The 19,117-nt window shown below is 38.9% G+C and overlaps 1 protein-coding gene across 2 annotated transcripts in view; it reads right to left on the bottom strand.

The window, feature by feature from the left end:
• Nucleotides 1-19,117, bottom strand: part of LOC143340971 (band 4.1-like protein 4) — a 102,254-nt gene that overhangs the window by 74,980 nt on the left and 8,157 nt on the right. For both annotated transcript variants that reach the window (XM_076763447.1, XM_076763446.1), the window contains one exon: nt 8,461-8,654. In XM_076763447.1, the coding sequence (XP_076619562.1) occupies nt 8,461-8,574 (114 nt within the window). In that variant the 5' untranslated portion in view covers nt 8,575-8,654. The remainder of the gene's footprint in view (nt 1-8,460; nt 8,655-19,117) is intronic.

Genomic DNA, 19,117 nt, shown 5'->3' with positions numbered 1-19,117 from the left:
CGACAACTATCGACGATGACAGTACCGACGAAAACCTGTTCCGGACACATTAAGCGAAAACGCTAAACAGCCGGGAAACCAACGAGGATCAGCGTTAACGTAACAGCGTTGTAACTTGTTACTCTTATGGGACTTTTAATTCGAGTAGACGTTACAGCTTCGAAAGTGACACGAAAAAGTAGACTTTAAAGAGACTTTTTTTTACCTTATTTCCCGGCGCATAAACAAATTGAGACCTGGCGCTGTTCGTTCGATGCGGTGAAAAATGTAATCTGATTGATGATTACCGCGTAATTAAGTCGGTGATTAATGGGTACGACTACCGAGTGGTCCGGTAATAACGATTAATGAGTTACACAAATAATTAAAGCAGATAGAATCAGGAGATATGATTATCAAATTCATCACGGAATGGGTACGTTTTTTTATATTACGATCCAAGCAATAAATCAACGATTGGAAAATGGAGAACAGCTGACGGAATCTTTCATCCAACTATTACTAATTACTGTCTTGTCCGTGTCTGTTAAATTTCTATGAAACCAGACGGTTCTTAAATTTAATTCACAACTTCACAGTATTTCGAAACCAGAACGTCGCGTCGTAATGCTCTCGAGAACGATTATTCAAAAGTTTCACGCAAAAGAAGAATTATTATTATTATTCATTTATTAACGGGATTAAACCCTTTAGTACAAAGATTTATTTATAATCATTTTTGGTGAATACACATACCCCAGAAATCCTACTCATTTTCGAGAAAAGAATTTGAGTAGGTACTGAAATTTTTATACGAAATTAAAAAATTTCAAATCATAATAAAAAAATTATATTTAGTTACAGAGGTTAATTACAAGCATTTTTGGTGAATAGACATACCCCCGAATTCCTACCCACTTTCGAGAAAAAAATTCGAGTAGGTACTGAAATTTTTATACGAAATTAAAAAATTTCAAATCATACTAAAAAAATTATATTTTGTTTCAGGGGTCAATTACAAGCATTTTTGGTGAATAGACATATCCTCGAAATCCTACACACTTTCGAGAAAAAAATTCTTTACCAAAAATCTAATATAGGGCCAACAATGCTTCCCTGAAATTTCATGCGAATTTTTAAAATGTCATAACTCTTGAACGGATTGGCCGATTTTGAAGTTTAAAAAAGCAAACTACGCGTATTTTGGTGGAGAATATGTACAAATCGCAAAAATATTCGAAAAGTTGGTCCTTGACCTCGCAAAATGAGAAAAACCCCATAAAAATGGTCCAATTATCATTCAGCCATAACTCCTACAATTGTGAATATATTTATATGAAACTTTTTCCTGAAGTAGAGCCCATGGATACCTACGAAAAAGTATTAGACAACTTTTCTGTACGGCGTCAAACAAAATTATTAAAAATGAATAACGCATTTTTAAGAAAAATCGTCAGGGGGTAGGTGCCTAAATTTTTCGACGAAAAAAAAAATTTCAAATCGTTCTGAAAAAATTATTTTCGGTTGCGGGGGTCAATTACAATCATTTTTGGTGAATAGACATACCTCCGAAATCCTGCGCATTTTCAAGAAAAAAATTCAGTACGGGCGGAACTTTAAACGTTAATAACTTTTTAACGAAGCCTCCATCAACAAATTGGTATTCTTGATTTTCGTCTTATTTTGGCCACTAAAATCTCCCATTAACATTTTTCCCAGGGTTAGCCGATCACCCTATACATGCAATGAAAATTTGAAGTGTCGGAATACCTTAGAAATCTCATTAATATGTATTATAAGTAGAAGAGGTCCCGAATGTGAACCTTGTGGAACACCAGGTGTAACATTAATTTCTCTTGAGTAGTTATTGAATGAGAATTCTCGAGTTTTGAACGAAGAGAAATGTGTGTGGCGATTCTTCCTCAGCGTCAATCGGTAGCAATCTAGTAGTCGGCTCTAATTTCCGATCAAAACGAGCCGCGAATGTTTTGCGTGAACGTAATAATAGACGAGACGAGAAACGCGATCGGATGACTATGAAACGATTCGAAAAGATTCCGTACCGCGTAAGTTGGCAGGCTGGCTACCATCGCGTGATACCATCGTCGAAAATATGCCGGTAGCAAGAACCATCTCCAATGGTTTACGAGGAAACGCGGGTGAAAGGGTGTCCTTTTGAATGTAAATCGACCGGCATATATCTGATATAGATTGGAGCATATGAATGAGTTTCGCAAGAGCAATATCTTCGGGCAACGAAGCCTACCTCTTATTATTGGGGTAAACCTTTGTTCCGTTACGTGCAGCAATATCTACGTCGTATTATACCCTGGTGGGCTCTAAATCATCCGAAGGACAAATAACGATTCAGCTTTCGATTCTGTAACGGCGAGCATCGTTGCAAAAGGCGCAACTCGCCTTTTATCGTGCGAAAAAGTCACGGGGATATTTCCCGATATTATTCTTGCCCTAAAATTAACCTTCGAACGCGATTTAGGAAAGCCATCTCCAGAATTAAACTTCTTTGTTAATTTTATCGTACTATTTTCCTAACGCGCGCTCCTCTGGCGAGACAATCAACTCGATAACAGTGAACGGAGTACGAGTCGAACGGAAACGATGCCAAGTAGTAAAAATAATCCCTCGAATGGAGTTTCCCTCGTTCGTGCGGTGTCTTTTTCCTCCGCGCTCGTGTTTTCACTTCCTGAACGACCCTCGTGAAACGCGTTCCCTTTTGCGTCGCGAGCACGCAGCAGACTCCTTTATCTCGCGATGCACTCGTATCCAGATTCGAAATCAATGTCAGACACGAAATTTCCCGCCACGCGGAACCGAACGAGCCGCGTCGTTAATTTGAATTACAAAAACCCACCCCCCGCAAAGGGACACTTGTTCCGCGGGATTGACCATGAATATTTATCCGGGAATCGGGAAATAAACGGTTGAAAAAAGAAAAAAATGGCACTTGCGTCCCGGATTCAGGAACGCAGACATCAATGAATTCGAAATCGTTCGATAACAGACGTCCGCCGCCGCGATCTTGACTGCAATTAAGCCGCGTCTCGATGCGTCGTTAAATCATAAACGTTCGTCGGCCAGTTTACCCGAAGGATTTCGCCTCTCCCACGCGCCAAACGGCCGTTAATTTGCCACCGAATAAAACAGCCCGACGGCCCCGTTCGAGCTTCGCTCTCGATCGATCGGCACTGTTCGCCCGAGCGGTTTCTACACGAAAGAAAGAACGGCCCTAACTGCCCACCGGGCTTTCATTTAATGCCCACGTCGGTGGGCAATTACGATCGGTAATTTCAGATTTTCTGTAGCTCCAGACGCCCGGTGGTTGCCGACAACACGAACGCGGTTGCGATCCTTCCTCGACACTGATCGCCGCTCTGCGACGATAATCTTGCTTGCCAAGAATCTCAGTCGTAATCGAATCCATCCAATTCCTTTCGAAAATGTTTAGGTAGAGTAAAATTTACTAAAATTACAGAAACATTTATTTCAATCGTTGTTAACTCTTTGAAAAGTCTATAAACGTAGATTATGGACGTGCAATAAAATAATTGATTGAAAGAATTATATTTAAAAGCTGAGTTTGCATATAGTGGACGATGGTGGAAGTGGCTCTTCAAACTGTGCTGTTCATTGGGATAATGTGGGAAAAGCAAATCGAAAATGAAGAATGAAATTTTCTCATTCGAGAATTCCCTCTCTCAAAAAATCGACTTTAAAAATCCTGCATGGCTACAATAGAGCATACCTGAACGTCAGCGTAAGTAGAAACAGCGAATAGTGGACAGCCACGCCAGAGTACACCCGCCACACTTTAAAATTCAATTATCTCGAAACCGAAGCTTCGAACGAGCAAATTTAATTCTTCATTTTCAGCTTGTTTTTTCACGCAGGATGTAGGTGTTTCGTTAAAAGAAAATAAATATTTCGCCAACGAACGGATAAAAACGAATAAACGTTGGGAATAAATTGCGATACGTTTGGTTTTATGAGTTTGCTGTTATTCGAATAAATTTTTGCGCATTTACGACTCGGCATAATATGGAAATGTTATTTACATTAAATATGTCGTGGAATGGATCGAGGGCCATTAATGCAGGCGCGCGCCACGCACGATCGAGCCGGGTCCGAAACGTTTTTAGCGCGTCGCGACGTCGATGCACGCAACAAGCGACGCGTTCTTGCCCCCGGACCCGTTATAGTAGGTCGCGACATTAAATTTCGGACGATGATTTGTGCGCGAAATTGGCTGCGGTGCGGGCGTGTTTCGCGCGCGATCGCGTCGCGACGATGAAATATGTAATCCGTAAAGGGAAGTGTTTTATGGCCGAATCGTGGCCCACTCGCGTCCGAGAACCCGTACAAGTTTTTGCAATAGTTGGAACTCCCCGTCGTTTGGCTTTGAAACCTATACCCTTCGAGGGCTGATACCGAACGTTTCTTTCTTTTATTTCGAACTTCGAGTGGTCTACACCGACGGTTCTCAAACATTTTGTAATTCGAAGCTCTTCTATCGATATTCATCATGACAAAATTTTAAATTTCGAGATATTCTACATTTGGGATTGCCACCTCTTTTTTTAAGAAGACCTAAAAAATTATTTGATACGTTTTAAGGAATTAAATTCTACATGGTGTTCAGCCACCTCTGGGAAAAGTTTTAATGGGAGATTCTAGAGGCCAAAATAAGACGAAAATGAAGAATATCAATTTCTTGATTGAGGCTTCGTTAAAATGTTATTAACAAAATTAAATTAAAAAATATGAAATCGTTCTAAAAAAATTATTTTTAACTAGGGGGGTTAATTGCAATTATTTTTTGTCATTACACATACCCACGAAATTCTACGCACTTTCGAGAAAAAAATTCTTTACCAAAACTACGATGTCTGACCCTGACATTCCAATTCTCCTGAAATTTCAAAAAATTTCAAATCATTCTGGAAAAATTATTTTTGATTACGGGGGTTAATTACAATCATTTTTGGTGAATACACATACCCCCGAAATCCTACGTACTTTCGAGAAAAAAATTCTTTATCAAAAATATACTGTGTGGCCGGAAATGTTTCTATAATTTTTTAACGAAGCCTCAATCAAGAAATTTATTTTGGCCTCTAGAACACCCTGTATATAAGAGAGTTAAGCTCTAGTATAATGCAACAAAAATTCAATGAAATTCTAGTTTGTATTTTTAATAATTTAATTCGCATATGGAATTTCTGAAAAAGGGGGTACTGTGAGTACAAAAATAGCTTTGGCCTCTGCAAAGCTGCTGGAAATTTCAGATTTCACTTTGAAAAACCCATGTGTATGCAATCGTCAGTGTAATTATTAGTTTACTAACTTTGGAGCTTTGCTCGAGACTTTTCTAAAAGGACTTCCTTCTACGTTTGAACTTTTATAAACTGCGACGCAACGGATGTAACTACGCTTGTGTTAAAAACTAGAATTTTGATTTACAGCCCAATGCCATCACCGGTGCTTCGTTAACCGGTAATTTTCTAGTTTTTCTTCGCGTTTTTCATATTCGCGTGTTTTATGAGTGCACAACTGGCGAGACCAATAGGGACCGGTACAGTAATTCCTCTCGTAAAAATAAATAGACAAAAACGCGGAATAACATTTTTTTCTGTTTTGAAAATATTGGAGGTTTTAATGGGTTGGAATGCCGCTGAAAATTTTCAATGGAAACGTATCTGTGCAACAGTTTCATTGATACTAGTAATTCAAACCGAAATAAGCAAGATGAGAGATACAGAAAAATAATAATCTGTAGCAAATTTTACAATAGTATAGAATTATACATAGAAAGTAAATAAAGTTTGCAAACCAATCATCATGTCACGAATAAAATAAACTGTTGATTTATGGGACAAATTTGAACTTTTTCTAGGAGCACTACGTACATACTTTTATTAAATATTTCAACATATTTTACGAACCGTCCTGTATAATTTAAAGAATTGGGTTTACGGCGTCTCGAACGAGCCTCAATTATATGTATTGTGTAATAATATAGTTAGCGCGTTTTTTACATTAATTATAAACGTGTTTTATTTTTAAATACAGCGTTCTTTATGGGGACCAATGAATAAGAGTGAGCGGTAGACGATTTTCAGTGCAGGCGACTGTTTTTAATTATACGTTATTCTCGCGGTATGCTATTATTAAAGCGAACTTGCTGATACACGCCACGTTAACAATCACCACAATATTAAATTAAATTGACGCGCGACGAGGGGAAACAGAAGGCTTTTACCGGCGCGCAATGGCGCTCTATTTCAATTATTTCCTTCAAACATCGAGAACGCGTGAATTTTCAAACAATTTTCACGATATAGTTGGCGTTTCTTCCGAAACAATTTTCATTTGCGCATTACGTCGTTCCACAAAAATAAAGAATTTCGTTAACGAGGCTATCAAACATTTCGACTGAAATATTTTGACAACGGATATTTCTAGCAGATAGACAATTACGAAGACAAGAATATAATATCCGCAGGCGAAAGCAATTAACAGTATGCTCATTACGCGACGCGTCTGCTCGAAATTACATCGTGAACTGATAATTATTCTGAAATAGACGAGCATAGGTCACTTTTGGTAATGGAAATTTTAAGCGCTGCATAAGGCAAGCTCGCGAAAATGATCTACCATTCTTGCAAAATCTATTGTACGTTACCACGTGTACGCAACTATGAAATAAAAAACATACAAGGTTTAAAATTCCTTCTTCTCTTAGCTTTCAACAAACCATTCGATCATTATATTGCAAACATATAGAGAACAAATCTATAATTATTAAGAAATAAAGTTAATTCTTTTTTCTTCGGGAATTTAAAATGAGGCTCGGATACTAAAATCAGTAGCACAGCTTAATTTTATGGATCTTTACCTTTGAAGACTTAATATTAAATTGGTAATGGAGATTTTAAGTGCTGCATAAGGTAAGCTCGCGAAAATGATCTACCATTCTTGCGAAATCTATTGTACGTTACCACGTGTACGCAACTATGAAATAAAAAACACGCAAAGTTTAAAATTCATTCTTCTCTTAGCGTTTAACGAACTATTCGATCATAACATTGCAAACATATAGAAATCTATAATTATTAAGAAATAAAGTTAATTCTTTTTCATTCGGGAATTTAAAATGAGGCTCGGATACTAAAATCAGTAGCACAGCTTAATTTTATGGACCTTTACGCTTGAAGACTTAATATCGAATAAAATCGTGTTCAACAATTTTGTTTTTTATAGGAAGAGTTTGGCCAGAGTGGATAAATAACTCGGAGGAATTGTTATCCGCCATAAAATGATTGTTAAGAATATACACGAAGGTACGCGCTCGCGACACGAGTTCGCCCACATTCCCTACCCACCTTTTAAATCCTTGATTTCTATTGCCAGAAAAGGCCTAAGCGTGGGCGTACGAAATTTCTGCCGGCTGTTACTAGGTCGCGCGCAAGAAGACGAAATCAATTTCACGTAAGGATATCTTTACAACGTTGTTCCAACCGTGGCGTAACAACGAAACGGAAAACGTTTACCACCATAAGCAGATTTACGGGAATTTATACTTTTGAAAGCGAAAGCTCGATAAAAGTCAAACAAGTTACAGTACAAATCGATAGAATTCCTTCGACACGAAAATAATGCAGAATAACCTGACTAATTTACTAGGGAAAATATAATTCCATTTTATGGAAGTATAAAAATTCTCAGAGATACGTAAACTTTATATGGTATGTACGATACACTGTACTGAGTAAAAAAGCTTTAGTAAACATATGTCGAAAGGTCAACCATTTCTGAGATATAAATATTTTTGTTTGCTAGTATCATGATTGACCTGCTTATTTCAACTTCTTGGTGAATACCTTAGTTTACCTTGAAATTAGCTTAGTACTTGGATGATATGCCTTTGACAGAAAGATTATCGATGTGGTACATGCATGATGGGACACCTCATTTTGTGCGTAATCTGAGAGACCATTTAAACATGATGTTCGGTCAAAGGTGGATTGGACGTGAACTAGTTGCATGGCCTTCTCGATCCCTCGATTTAAACCCTTTGGATTTCTTTTTGTGAGAATATTTAAAATATTCTCAGTGTATTCCTCGCGAATAAATGACTTAGAATTACGTAACCGAATCCACCATGCTTGTCAAACAATTCGACAGAAATGTGGAATTTTTGAGAGAATTCGCGACTCTATAAAAAGAGATGTCAAGCTTGTGTAGAAATGGAAGGTGGACACATGGAAAATCTTCCGTAAACATCGGAAATTCAGTAGTAAGTAAATTATGATAGTAACAAAGAAAAATGTTTATATCTCAGAAACGGTTGATCTTTCGACCTATATTTACTAAAGCTTTTCTATTCAGTATAATTATCCTATATACCTTATAAATATTGGTTTTTTTTTAACAACCTGTATGGTTAACGAGCTGAAAACTTACCAAGACATCTTGCAACAGCTCATGCTCGTCGAGAAGTATCACCTTGCAGTGAAGAAGACGGGGCCTGCGGCTTCCGGCCGGCCTAAGTCCAGGACACAGCCACTCTACCACCATCTCTTCCTTCGACAGCCCTCGTTTCCCTTGTGATTCCTTCCTAGTTTTACTCGTTCATCCGCCCATCGATTTCGGTTATCCTGAAACACGAGGAACGGCGTTGTAACCCGATCGAAATCGCCAAACGTGCAAACCTGTACACACTTATACGCAAACACGTTCTAAATTCGCTGTCGAGAGACTAAATGGCTTGCAATGTTTGCCCCTAAACGTATTCGTAGAATTCGGTTTCAATTTTTCGTGGTAATAAAAAAAATGTTCCTCAGTTTGACAAAGAAATAATATTAGGTTGGGAAAAAAGAAATCCATTATTTTCACGTTTATTTCAAGACTTTATTTAACATGCTTCGGATTGTCCAACTTGGGTCAAAAACCGTTTTGTTTTATAATTTGTTTTCGTTCCGTTTGGCTAAGACTACACACATGGAAATTCGATCCATCAATTCGTGTGGCACCCAAGCATCGAGCTTCTGTTTTGCGGTCGATCATTTCCATGATTTTATCGACGTTGGCTGTGACAGTATCGGGACTATAAACACCATTCACAATTTCAGCCTTCTGGCTTGCAGTTTCGCCTTCATCAAAGCAAAATTGTAAAATTATCTTTTTGTTAACTTCCATGTAACTCACAATTGAATAGACTAACCAAAAAATTGTAAAAGAATTTTTGTTTTAGTATGGAATGCCACTTTTCCAACGACCACAAGTCTCAATTTATTTGGCCAATACTTTACAAGATATACAATCACTACAACCACTTAAGTGAAAAATAATGGATTTCTTTTTCCCCAACCTAATATTTTCGCCAGTTTCCGAGGAAACCGGTTATGAAAGATTCGAGGAACGCGATTATATTTTTATTAAACAACCACGTTGCATTAGAGGAGCTTTCAAGCGTAGTTTTAGCTTTTGCCAAGGAAACAAATGTCGATTCCAGCGTCGTTTTCTAAATGGCTTCTTTCATAAAAGTTTAACAAGCGAGATAAGCTGTCGACAGAAATCCATTGTACCACGGACGATTAATTCGCGGAGTGAATGGAACGCAACGAAAAAAATCTCCCGACGTTCCTGGAACGCGGGGGTTCTCAATGGTCATAGGTTTAACGAAACTAATTAAAACTGTCCCGCACAATGACCGAGCAAATGACCGAATTAACCAATGCCATTCAGCGGAAATTACGCGTCCATACAACGACGGAATAATGAAACGGTAACGAATTGCGAAACGAGACGCGCTTCGACCCTCCTACCACCCACCCATCTTTCGATCGTCTAACGATTCCGACCATGACACGCCGGGTCGAAAAGAAAACCGGCTCGTTAATCAGTCAGCAGGAGGATACCGCTTGATCTGATCGTTAATCAGACGGATATCTATCGTGTCTTCCACGAGATTCGCCAACGGGGCACGCTTGTGCGACTAATAGAGTCGACTCTGTGCAAGAAGAAGAACAAGAAAACAAGGGATGGGGGGAGAAAAGAGGGACACGAAACGAAGGTGAATTATCTAGATCTCGTCGACGACAGTCGACGAAGACGCGTATAAGACTAGGACGATTGGCTTCGGCAGCGCAATTGATTTCGTGATTTATGATATCTTGGTCTAGCCGACCGGATCGACCGTTCTTACGAAAGTCGCTTTTTAATCGTCGCCGTACGAAGTCCAGAAATAATAATTGACGTTCCAATCTATATTCGTCGTGTGCGTAACTTCTTTCTCGATAATTTTCTTCGATCGTTTACGAGGAGAGAACTTATAATGAAAAGAACTCTCCGTCAATCGGGATTTTAATTTTCCAAATTTAATTGAAATTTGTATTCCTCGTTTACGAGCAAAATTTTCCCAACTCCGGAATGCACTGCACTTTTATGCGTTTATGTTCAAAAGATAGCAGAAAAAGAACATATGAAATTGTAAGTATCCTTGGAGTAAAACTCGAAGGATACGGAAAGCGAAGCAAGCTAGTATAATATACGATAAGCAAAGTCAAAGATATACAGGGTATTCGGCCACCACTGGGAAAAATTTTAATGGGAGATTCTAGAGGCCAAAATAAGACGAAAATCAAGAATATCAATTTCTTGACAGGTTTCGTTAAAAAGTTGTAATAAATTAAACTAAAAAGCTTCAGATCATTCTGAAAAAATTATTTTCAGTTGTGGGGGTCAATTACAAACATTTTTGGTGAATAGACACACCCCCAAAATCCTACTCAGTTTCAAGAAAAAAATTAGAGTAGGTGGATAAAGTCGATAAAATTAAAAAATTTCAAATCGTTCTAAAAAAATTATTTTTAACTAGAGGGGTTAATTACGATTATTTTTGGTCATTACGCATACCCGCGAAATCCTAAGCACTTTCGAGAGAAAAATTCTTTACCGAAACTACGATGTCTGACCCTGACATTCCGATTCCCCTGAAATTTCAAAAAATTTCAAATCATTCTGGAAAAATTATTTTTGATTACGGGGGTTAATTACAATCTTTTTTGTTGAATAGACATACCCCAAAAATCCTGCGCGTTTTCGAGAAAAAAATTCAATACAGGCGGAACTTTAAACGTTAATAACTTCGTAACGAAGCCTTCATCAACAAATTGGTATTCTTGATTTTCGTCTTATTTTGGCCACTAGAATCTGCCATTATAAGCTCTATGTAATAAGGTAAGTACAAAGTAATATAAATGTAAATTTGCAAATTGACGGTCTTAACTTGTCGTAATAAAATGTATCAAAAACTCTAAAAAGTGTATGGATGGAGAAATAAAATATATGTATTTATATAATAGTGTCCTTTATCGGAGCAGTTATAAATTATCCTGTGGAAAATGATCCGAAGATACAAAGAAAACACGCGAGAACCGCTTCCTGTCTATTAAGTTGTATGCACACGCTAGACCCGATTACCCGCGTAAATTTATACCGTACGCCAGCACCGAAATATCTCGGTCCATCGACGCGTTTATTCTGAGCGTATTCGAGCAAATTTATGCACGCCCCGTTCCCCATATAATTACCGTACTATGAACATTATTTACATAACGAGTTTAAGTAGCAAACACAATCGACACCGTAGAATCTGCGCGAGGCGTTCGCTTAATTTCCCGCCGAAGACACGATCGAATAAACGAGGAGAGCAAAACACGGTCTGGTTACGCGCACGTAACGGGAATAAACGCGCCGCAATCGTCACGACATTCGAACGCTTAGGCTTGTTACATTTAACGAAACGAACGTGCAACCGACACGGTCGGAAATCCTGAAAAGCTGACCAAAAGGATCGTATGTAACTTCGAGCCTCCGCGTGTTAAACGTGAATTTCATTTGACTTTGCAAAGTACGAAACGTCATTTTTGAATTATTCGATTTGTTTCGAATCATTTTTCTTCCTGACATTGCTGGCGAAACGTGCACGATCGAAAGAAATAGCGTCGATGCTTAGAATCGAGACACTCGGTTACTTCCGCCATTATTTAACCTTCTATTCTTAGAATTAAAGAGTTGCACGAGACACTTAATTCCGCCAACTTTCTTAATCCTTTCCCCGTGTGTCTACCGTTGAAACAAAAAGTATCAACTGTTGTCACTTTCTGGTAATGAGTTAATTATTGAAATATTTTTTAGACAATAAAATAGAATACTTGAACTTGTAATAGCCTGTCAGAACCGTTGGATGGCATTTCATTGACGATAACAAGGACACTGTCGATTACAACGCGAGTTCCTGTACATTTTACTATTGCAGATACTGGTTGCACGCCCATTACCCACATCAATGGATAGAACGTAGAAACAACGCTCCTGTAAAATGGCCTCCTCGATCACCGGATATTATACCATTAGACTATAATTTCTAGGGTGCAGCGAAGCAATCAGTCTACAGAAACGCTTTCGAAAATCGGGATGAATTGTGGAATTCCGTGGTAGCTGCAGGTAACAATATTACTCAGCATATGCTAGTAGAGAACACGAAAGGCGCTTTAAAAGCAATTGCAAGTAAATTAACACGAACAAAGAAAGGAATAATTTGGTCGAATTTCCAGCCACTGAAATGCAACTTTAAGGTATGTATGACGATAAAAGCATCGAAAAGATATACATAAAAGATGAACGTCCAGGCAGACGTTATACCGACATTATATACTCTTTTTAAACGATGTTCAGAGTCGAATATCTCAAACATTAACCGCAAGCCGTGCAACGTCCGTCGAAGAAAATGTGCACGAACGACTCAAGAAAATGACCACACACTTTGCAGAAAATTTTTACGAGCACCGATCCTAACGAGTATTTAATTTCGACGCGACTGCCTTCTTTTTATCGCCTCGGGAAAATCGAGGATCGTTCGAGAAGAAATCGAAATCGATGTACTGTTTCTTCCGGGGGAAAAGGAATGCCTAACTACCTTAATTGGTGGAAATGCGGAAGGAATGCTTAACGCCTCGAATGGTAGCGTTTAATTTGAGGAGGATGAAAAGCGTTCTAATCAACCCTAACTAAAGTACTCGTATGCAAACAAAGAATGAATTTTTTTTAAGAGAAACACCTTTCATCGATCTTGTATGTTACAGAACACTAAAACACGTACGCTATAAATGAAAAAAATTTGTTTCTTATGAATCTGTTGTTTTTGAAACTAGAACAAGTCCATTTCATCGTACATTGAAATATTTCGAAATTTTTATGTGAATAAATTAGAAACAAAATTTGTCAACGGTCGTGCTCGATCGATCATCAACGTTAAGGATGGGTGATTTGGAAAAACACTCACGTATTGTCGATTTGTGTTACTTTACATTACTATTTATATTACCATACTTCTGTATTGGTTTTGTAATTGGACATTACTCGCCAAAAGAAAAAAGATTGCTTCGTAAATAGAAGTACCACAGTGTGATAAATAAAATTTGGTAAAGAATCCCTGAAGAACAAGTTTCAGTGTACGAATATAAAATATAAGTAAATTGGTAGTATTTAAAAAAAAGTTGAGCGTGTGCCCCCGCTGTAAATTGTTGGAGAGTACTTGGAGGTATTTTGATCAGCTTTTTAGGATGTCCAGCCACTGTGACGGCCGATTACAGAGCGTAACGGGAATAAACGATCGTCGATCGTCACGGCAGTCGACCCGTTCGGGCTTGTTACATTTAACGAAACGAACAGGCCAATCGACGAGGGTACGCGCGGTAAGGAAAACGAAAGGCAGCGCGAATCGCCGTCGAGAGGATGCGATGATTTTTACGATCCGTGCATCCGGACAGGTTTCGCGTCGTTTTGGACGATTTGCTAATCGGCCGCGTGCGCGCGGTCACAAATTTATTTCCAACGCCTCGAGCCACCGTCGAACGCTTCCTGCTGTCGGCTAAAAAATCGTAAACAGCTCCTCCGCTGGCCGTGGTATTACCGTTAGCTCATAGTTCCGACGTAACATCTCGAATACGATTGCCTCGGCTGTTCGACGTACGCTCGTCCGTGGTAACGTACGTGCGCGTGCACGATCGTAGCTGCCACTTAAAATGCCTTCATCGGGACCTGCTGGCATGCATCTCGCCAGCCAGCGGGAAAAACTGATTAAAGAAGAACCGCTTCTCCACGGGTAATCGATATGTAGGTATTAGAAGTTGAATAGCGAGCTGATGCGAAGAAGCGCGTGTCTCCGTGTCCTCGGGCAGTGGTCGCCAACCGATCGTTCGCGATCCAAACCGATCACGCGCACCAATAAATTCAATTCCCCGGTATACCGACACGCAAACGTGACCAAATTAATTAAATCGCCTCTCGCTTGACAAAATTGCTCCCCGTTTCGCGTACATTGTAATAAATATTAAACGATTTTATCCTTCAACGACGAAACAGAGATCTTTCGTTCGAGAAAATTCTGTTGGAATGTTTGTTAAGTACCGATTTGATGCAATCTTAAGTTACAGTTTTAATAATCTACAAAATGCTAAAAGTGTCTTTGATGTCACGGACAAGATTCTTACTCGGCGAAATAATGAAACGTGAAAGGACTAATAAATCTATTTCGTTTGCAATCGTGAACTTTAATATTGAAAATGTATCCCATCCGTGTTGAACGATGCTTTGAAGAAAATGGACCATTCTTGGGAATAGAACTGTTGGTCCTTTAAAGCGATCTTACGTTCAAGTGTGTTGTTACGGGAACTGTATCTCCTAAAAGCAACATTTACCCTCTTGTCTCTAAAGATAAATATCCCATCCTGGTTCGTGTTGTCCTACGTGTAAAGGCATTCTTCTGCTCTACCCACCCGCGTGAGTCATCATTTTCAACTGCGAAAATGGCGAAACACGACTGTAGAAGCGGACTTACAAAAGGCCATGACTATTGCATCGAGACGAAACTCTCAAACTATGCGAGTAATCACCAAATTCCAGTAAGATTATACATGGAAACTTCTCGTTAAATAAGTTTCTTTTAAATACTTTATAAAACATTTTTTTTCGTTTCAAAGGAATACCTTTCTTTGTTGTTATGTGTCACGAAGATTGCAACAAGTACCTCACCGAAAATGTTTACATTTATAGAATAGTTACTTGTTCGACTCCTTAAAGTTGATAATCACTGCTCTAGAGCCTAGAAGCACGGACTTGAAAGGTTCGCGTTCGGAAGTTGATTTCAATGAGTAGACGAAGTGACAGATGTTTGAAAGAAGGAACTTCGCGCAGCATGTCAGCTGTCTAATTTGAAACAGAAAAGTTACGTTCGAGTAAAGTTAAGTTTTCGTTATTTAATAACAACGATGATTACAGTTTAACCATCAGTTAAAGATTAAATCAGTGGTTTGAGAATACAATTTCATACATTGTTTCCTCCTTGAAAACGATAGTCAAACTCTTACTCTTTCATTAAAACTACATCTAACAAGCAATCAAACACATTTCAACAGTATGCGTTGCATATGCACGTTGATTCGTATCATTCCTTCATTTTTCTTATGTTAAAATAGATGTTCAAGTGTCTGTGTCGAGCAACGAAACCAAACGCGGTGAGCTTGGTTCGGAAAAGGCATAAGCGATGTAAAAGCTAATTAGGAATGATGCACAACACACGAGTTATTACTGAGATATCAAACGCTCCGTAGAAATCAAGGCATTTCTAATCTAAATTCAAAACGGTCAATTATGTCTAAACATAATAACATACACATAACATAATAAACAGACTTGTAAATAACAGACACACCTGCTTAAAATTTAGTCAAAAGAGGCAGTTGAAAAACTGGATGTATCACTTCATAATTTCGAAACAGTAATATTTTTGGCATAAGATATAATATTACCGGATCTAAGACAAATCTAAGAGTCCTATCCATCAAACTAATCAACTATCGACTAATTGGAGACTGTTTAAACGATTAATAGCGTCAGGTTCAAGGAACGATGCGCTAGATCTGCCAGATCTCTTTGTTTCAAAACGATTCCTCGTTAGTAGACTGAAGATCCTTATACAAATTTTTATTAATAGAATCAATGAAATGGAAGCTTTCTAGATGGTTGTCTCAACCCTTAAAAATAACAATTCGTATCTTACTGTAACTAATTCTTATATTTTCACATATAAGTAGTAGTTTCTTGAGAATTAAAATTTCCCATAAATGCATAAACATCCGCAGTCTACTTATTATGCAAGAAACAGTTACTATCAATATACTGTGGACTTTCAACTCTTTGGGGCACATTATCTTTTCAGATAATAAAGTAGACCTATGTTGCATAGAAATTTTGTTACGTTTTAAATTAAACAAAGTTGGTATATTTTTATTAATAAAGGTATCACATAATGTAAAAACATAAAAAAATAGTAACAGTTCAATTAAATTCGCAATAAACCTTCAGCTTGCAACAATCGATGAACCTGTATTGGCATGTTGAACGTTGCCAACAGAAGTGAATACAATTTGTAACATTTGTTGAAGATATTACCAATTACTTTACGTAAATAAGACGAAATATAAACCTATGCGTATGCAACTATTGCAATATTTCGAGGTGGTACTAAAAATGTCCCACCATGAATTACAATGCATCAAAAAGATGGGACACTTTTAATCCCAGCGTGCCCCAAAGAGTTAAACCGACATGGAAGCTTTTAAATGGGGGGGAGGGGGGGAAGAGGGTCGAAAGAAATGTAAGATAATACGCGAACAATCCCTAACGTATCGAAAATTTAAAAACTCGTACAAGTAGGAAAACGAAGAGAAATCTTGAATCGACAAGGAGCGTTCGAAGGGCCCAAAAGGTTCTCCATCCCTGTAAGCAAAGGCCAGGCACCATAGTCGCCGGTAAATTGTAAATTATTATTACTACTCCATTATCACATAATGTAAAAACATAAAATAAGTGGGACACTTTTAATCCCAGCGTGCCCCAAAGAGTTAAACCGATATGAAAGCTTCTAAATGGGGGGGGGGGGGGAGAGAGGGTGGAAAGAAATATAAAATAATACGTGAACAATCCCTAACGTATCGAAAATCTAAAAAATCTTACAAATAGAAAAACGAGGAGAAATCTTGAACCGACAAGGAGCGTTCGAAAGGCCCAAAAGGTTCTCCATCCCTGTAAGCAAAGGCCAGGCACCATAGTCGCCGGTAAATTGTAAATTATTATTGCGGCTCGATTATTTCCACGGTACGGTATCGCGTTTCGCACTATCACGGGCTATTTATAACGCGTCGCTATTTGTGTACCGGCCGCGGTGATACACGGTCGAACGGAGGACTGATTAAAAAGCGAAGGTAGCAAACGCGTGCGCGCTCGCGAGAGAGGACTCAAGGGTGTACTGATAAATGCACCGGTATATAGGCGAGAGTAAATCATCGAGGGGGCTTCTTTTCCGTGGGGCCCGGTTCGTTGCAATTTAAATATTTAAACTCATTAGCCGGCGCAAAATTACGGAGCGCCGCGAGGCGGACGCATTCGCGGATGGCGCACGGGCGACCGAGGCTTATTTCAATCGGCCGCGATCCGCGATTGAATATTCGCCTCCGTTGGCCTCTTCATTTTACAATGTTCGAGCGTTTCGACTAGAAGCCGAAGCCGGTAGGAGGGCTTTTCCCCCCCATCGGAGCCGGACTCAAATAAAAATCGCGTATAAACGTTGGCCGCCGCGTCGCGCAATATATCAACCCTGAAAAGAATGTCCCTACGCTCGACGAATCGCTAAGAAAATTAATGGCTCGTGCTTTGCATTCCCGAGAGAAGCTTTGAATACCGAAGGTATTCGAGTAGCCTTCCAGGTTCTGGCAGCGAACGAGTCGCCAGGCGGCTTCTGGTGCTCCTCAATGTCTCCTCACGGGTTCGCCACGATCGTCGCGGGTTTTGTGAACGTGTTCACGTTTTATTCATTAGCCGACGCGCTCGCCGCTGTCACCGGGGCCCTGATGAATTATTTTATTCGTTTGCACGCGGTACGTGTACGCGACTGGATATCGAATCCCAATCAGAGACGGACTTGGCCGAGACTTTGGTCTCCATCCGGAGAGAAATAAATCGTTGCCCGCTTTCTCAAACGCCTCGCGAAACGGCCACGTTTCCCCACCCGATCGTACAACGGAATCGAAATTTCACGCGGTTACCACGAGAATCGAATATACAGTGGCGGACATATACAGTGACTCACGTCCACCACATTCGCTTTCTTGATTTTGGCCGAAATATGCATTATGTGAACATGAGATTATTATAATTGACGTAATAATGTTTCATCTCTATTGTTATTTGCTTCCATATAAAAAGAAACTCAAATATTAGCAAATACATGAAGCAAAATGAATATATGTAATGACATCTATGAAATTTGACTCGCACTAATGATCGTCCATCTATAGTATTCGGGGATTCCCCTAACATATATGTGTTCAACAGTTTTTCACATTTTTTCGTTTAGTAAACATCAGATGAGCATAGTTTTATCGCACTATTTCATTAATTTATCGATTTGGAAAAATATATCGATAATATATTGTTCGTAAGTATATGGTCCGTAAGACGAAATGCAAGAAAGACTCTAATTATTGTTACCTTGTTTAAAATTTAAGTTAATTAATGTATTTTTTAAATGAAAAAGTACATTCAGAAAACGTAGTACTAATTTATACCTTTCCTATGTTTTATTACTAACAACAGAATCTACCCTTAACAAGTGTTCGTGAATTGCAAAACTATCGACCAACATTTTTATTCTGAATACCCAATCTCTTGATGCACAGACGCTTGAAACGATCGGTTACATATTAAAAGGTATACAAAGGATCCAAAGTTAATATAACCGTACATTTTTCACCGCCTCTCATCCCCTCGTCCCACCTTTAATAAAGGGTTAATGGAAGGAATTCTTCTTTTTCGAGCCGATGAAGCCATCAATGGCTCTTGGAACTCTCGAGCAATTTGAAATCGCGTGCCAGAAAGTTTGCGTTACGAGGAACGGAAGAAGTGGAAATCTGATGACGTCGCGACGGCTAATGAGTATGCAGGATGTGATAAGACTTCTCATTCCAGCTCCATTAACGTTTCGCGAATCGCCGAT

This window comes from Colletes latitarsis, chromosome 4 (assembly GCF_051014445.1).
Source record: "Colletes latitarsis isolate SP2378_abdomen chromosome 4, iyColLati1, whole genome shotgun sequence".
Lineage (NCBI taxonomy): Eukaryota > Metazoa > Arthropoda > Insecta > Hymenoptera > Colletidae > Colletes > Colletes latitarsis.
The sequence above is the reverse complement of the archived record's forward strand: the minus strand, read 5'-3'. Positions and strand labels throughout refer to the sequence as shown.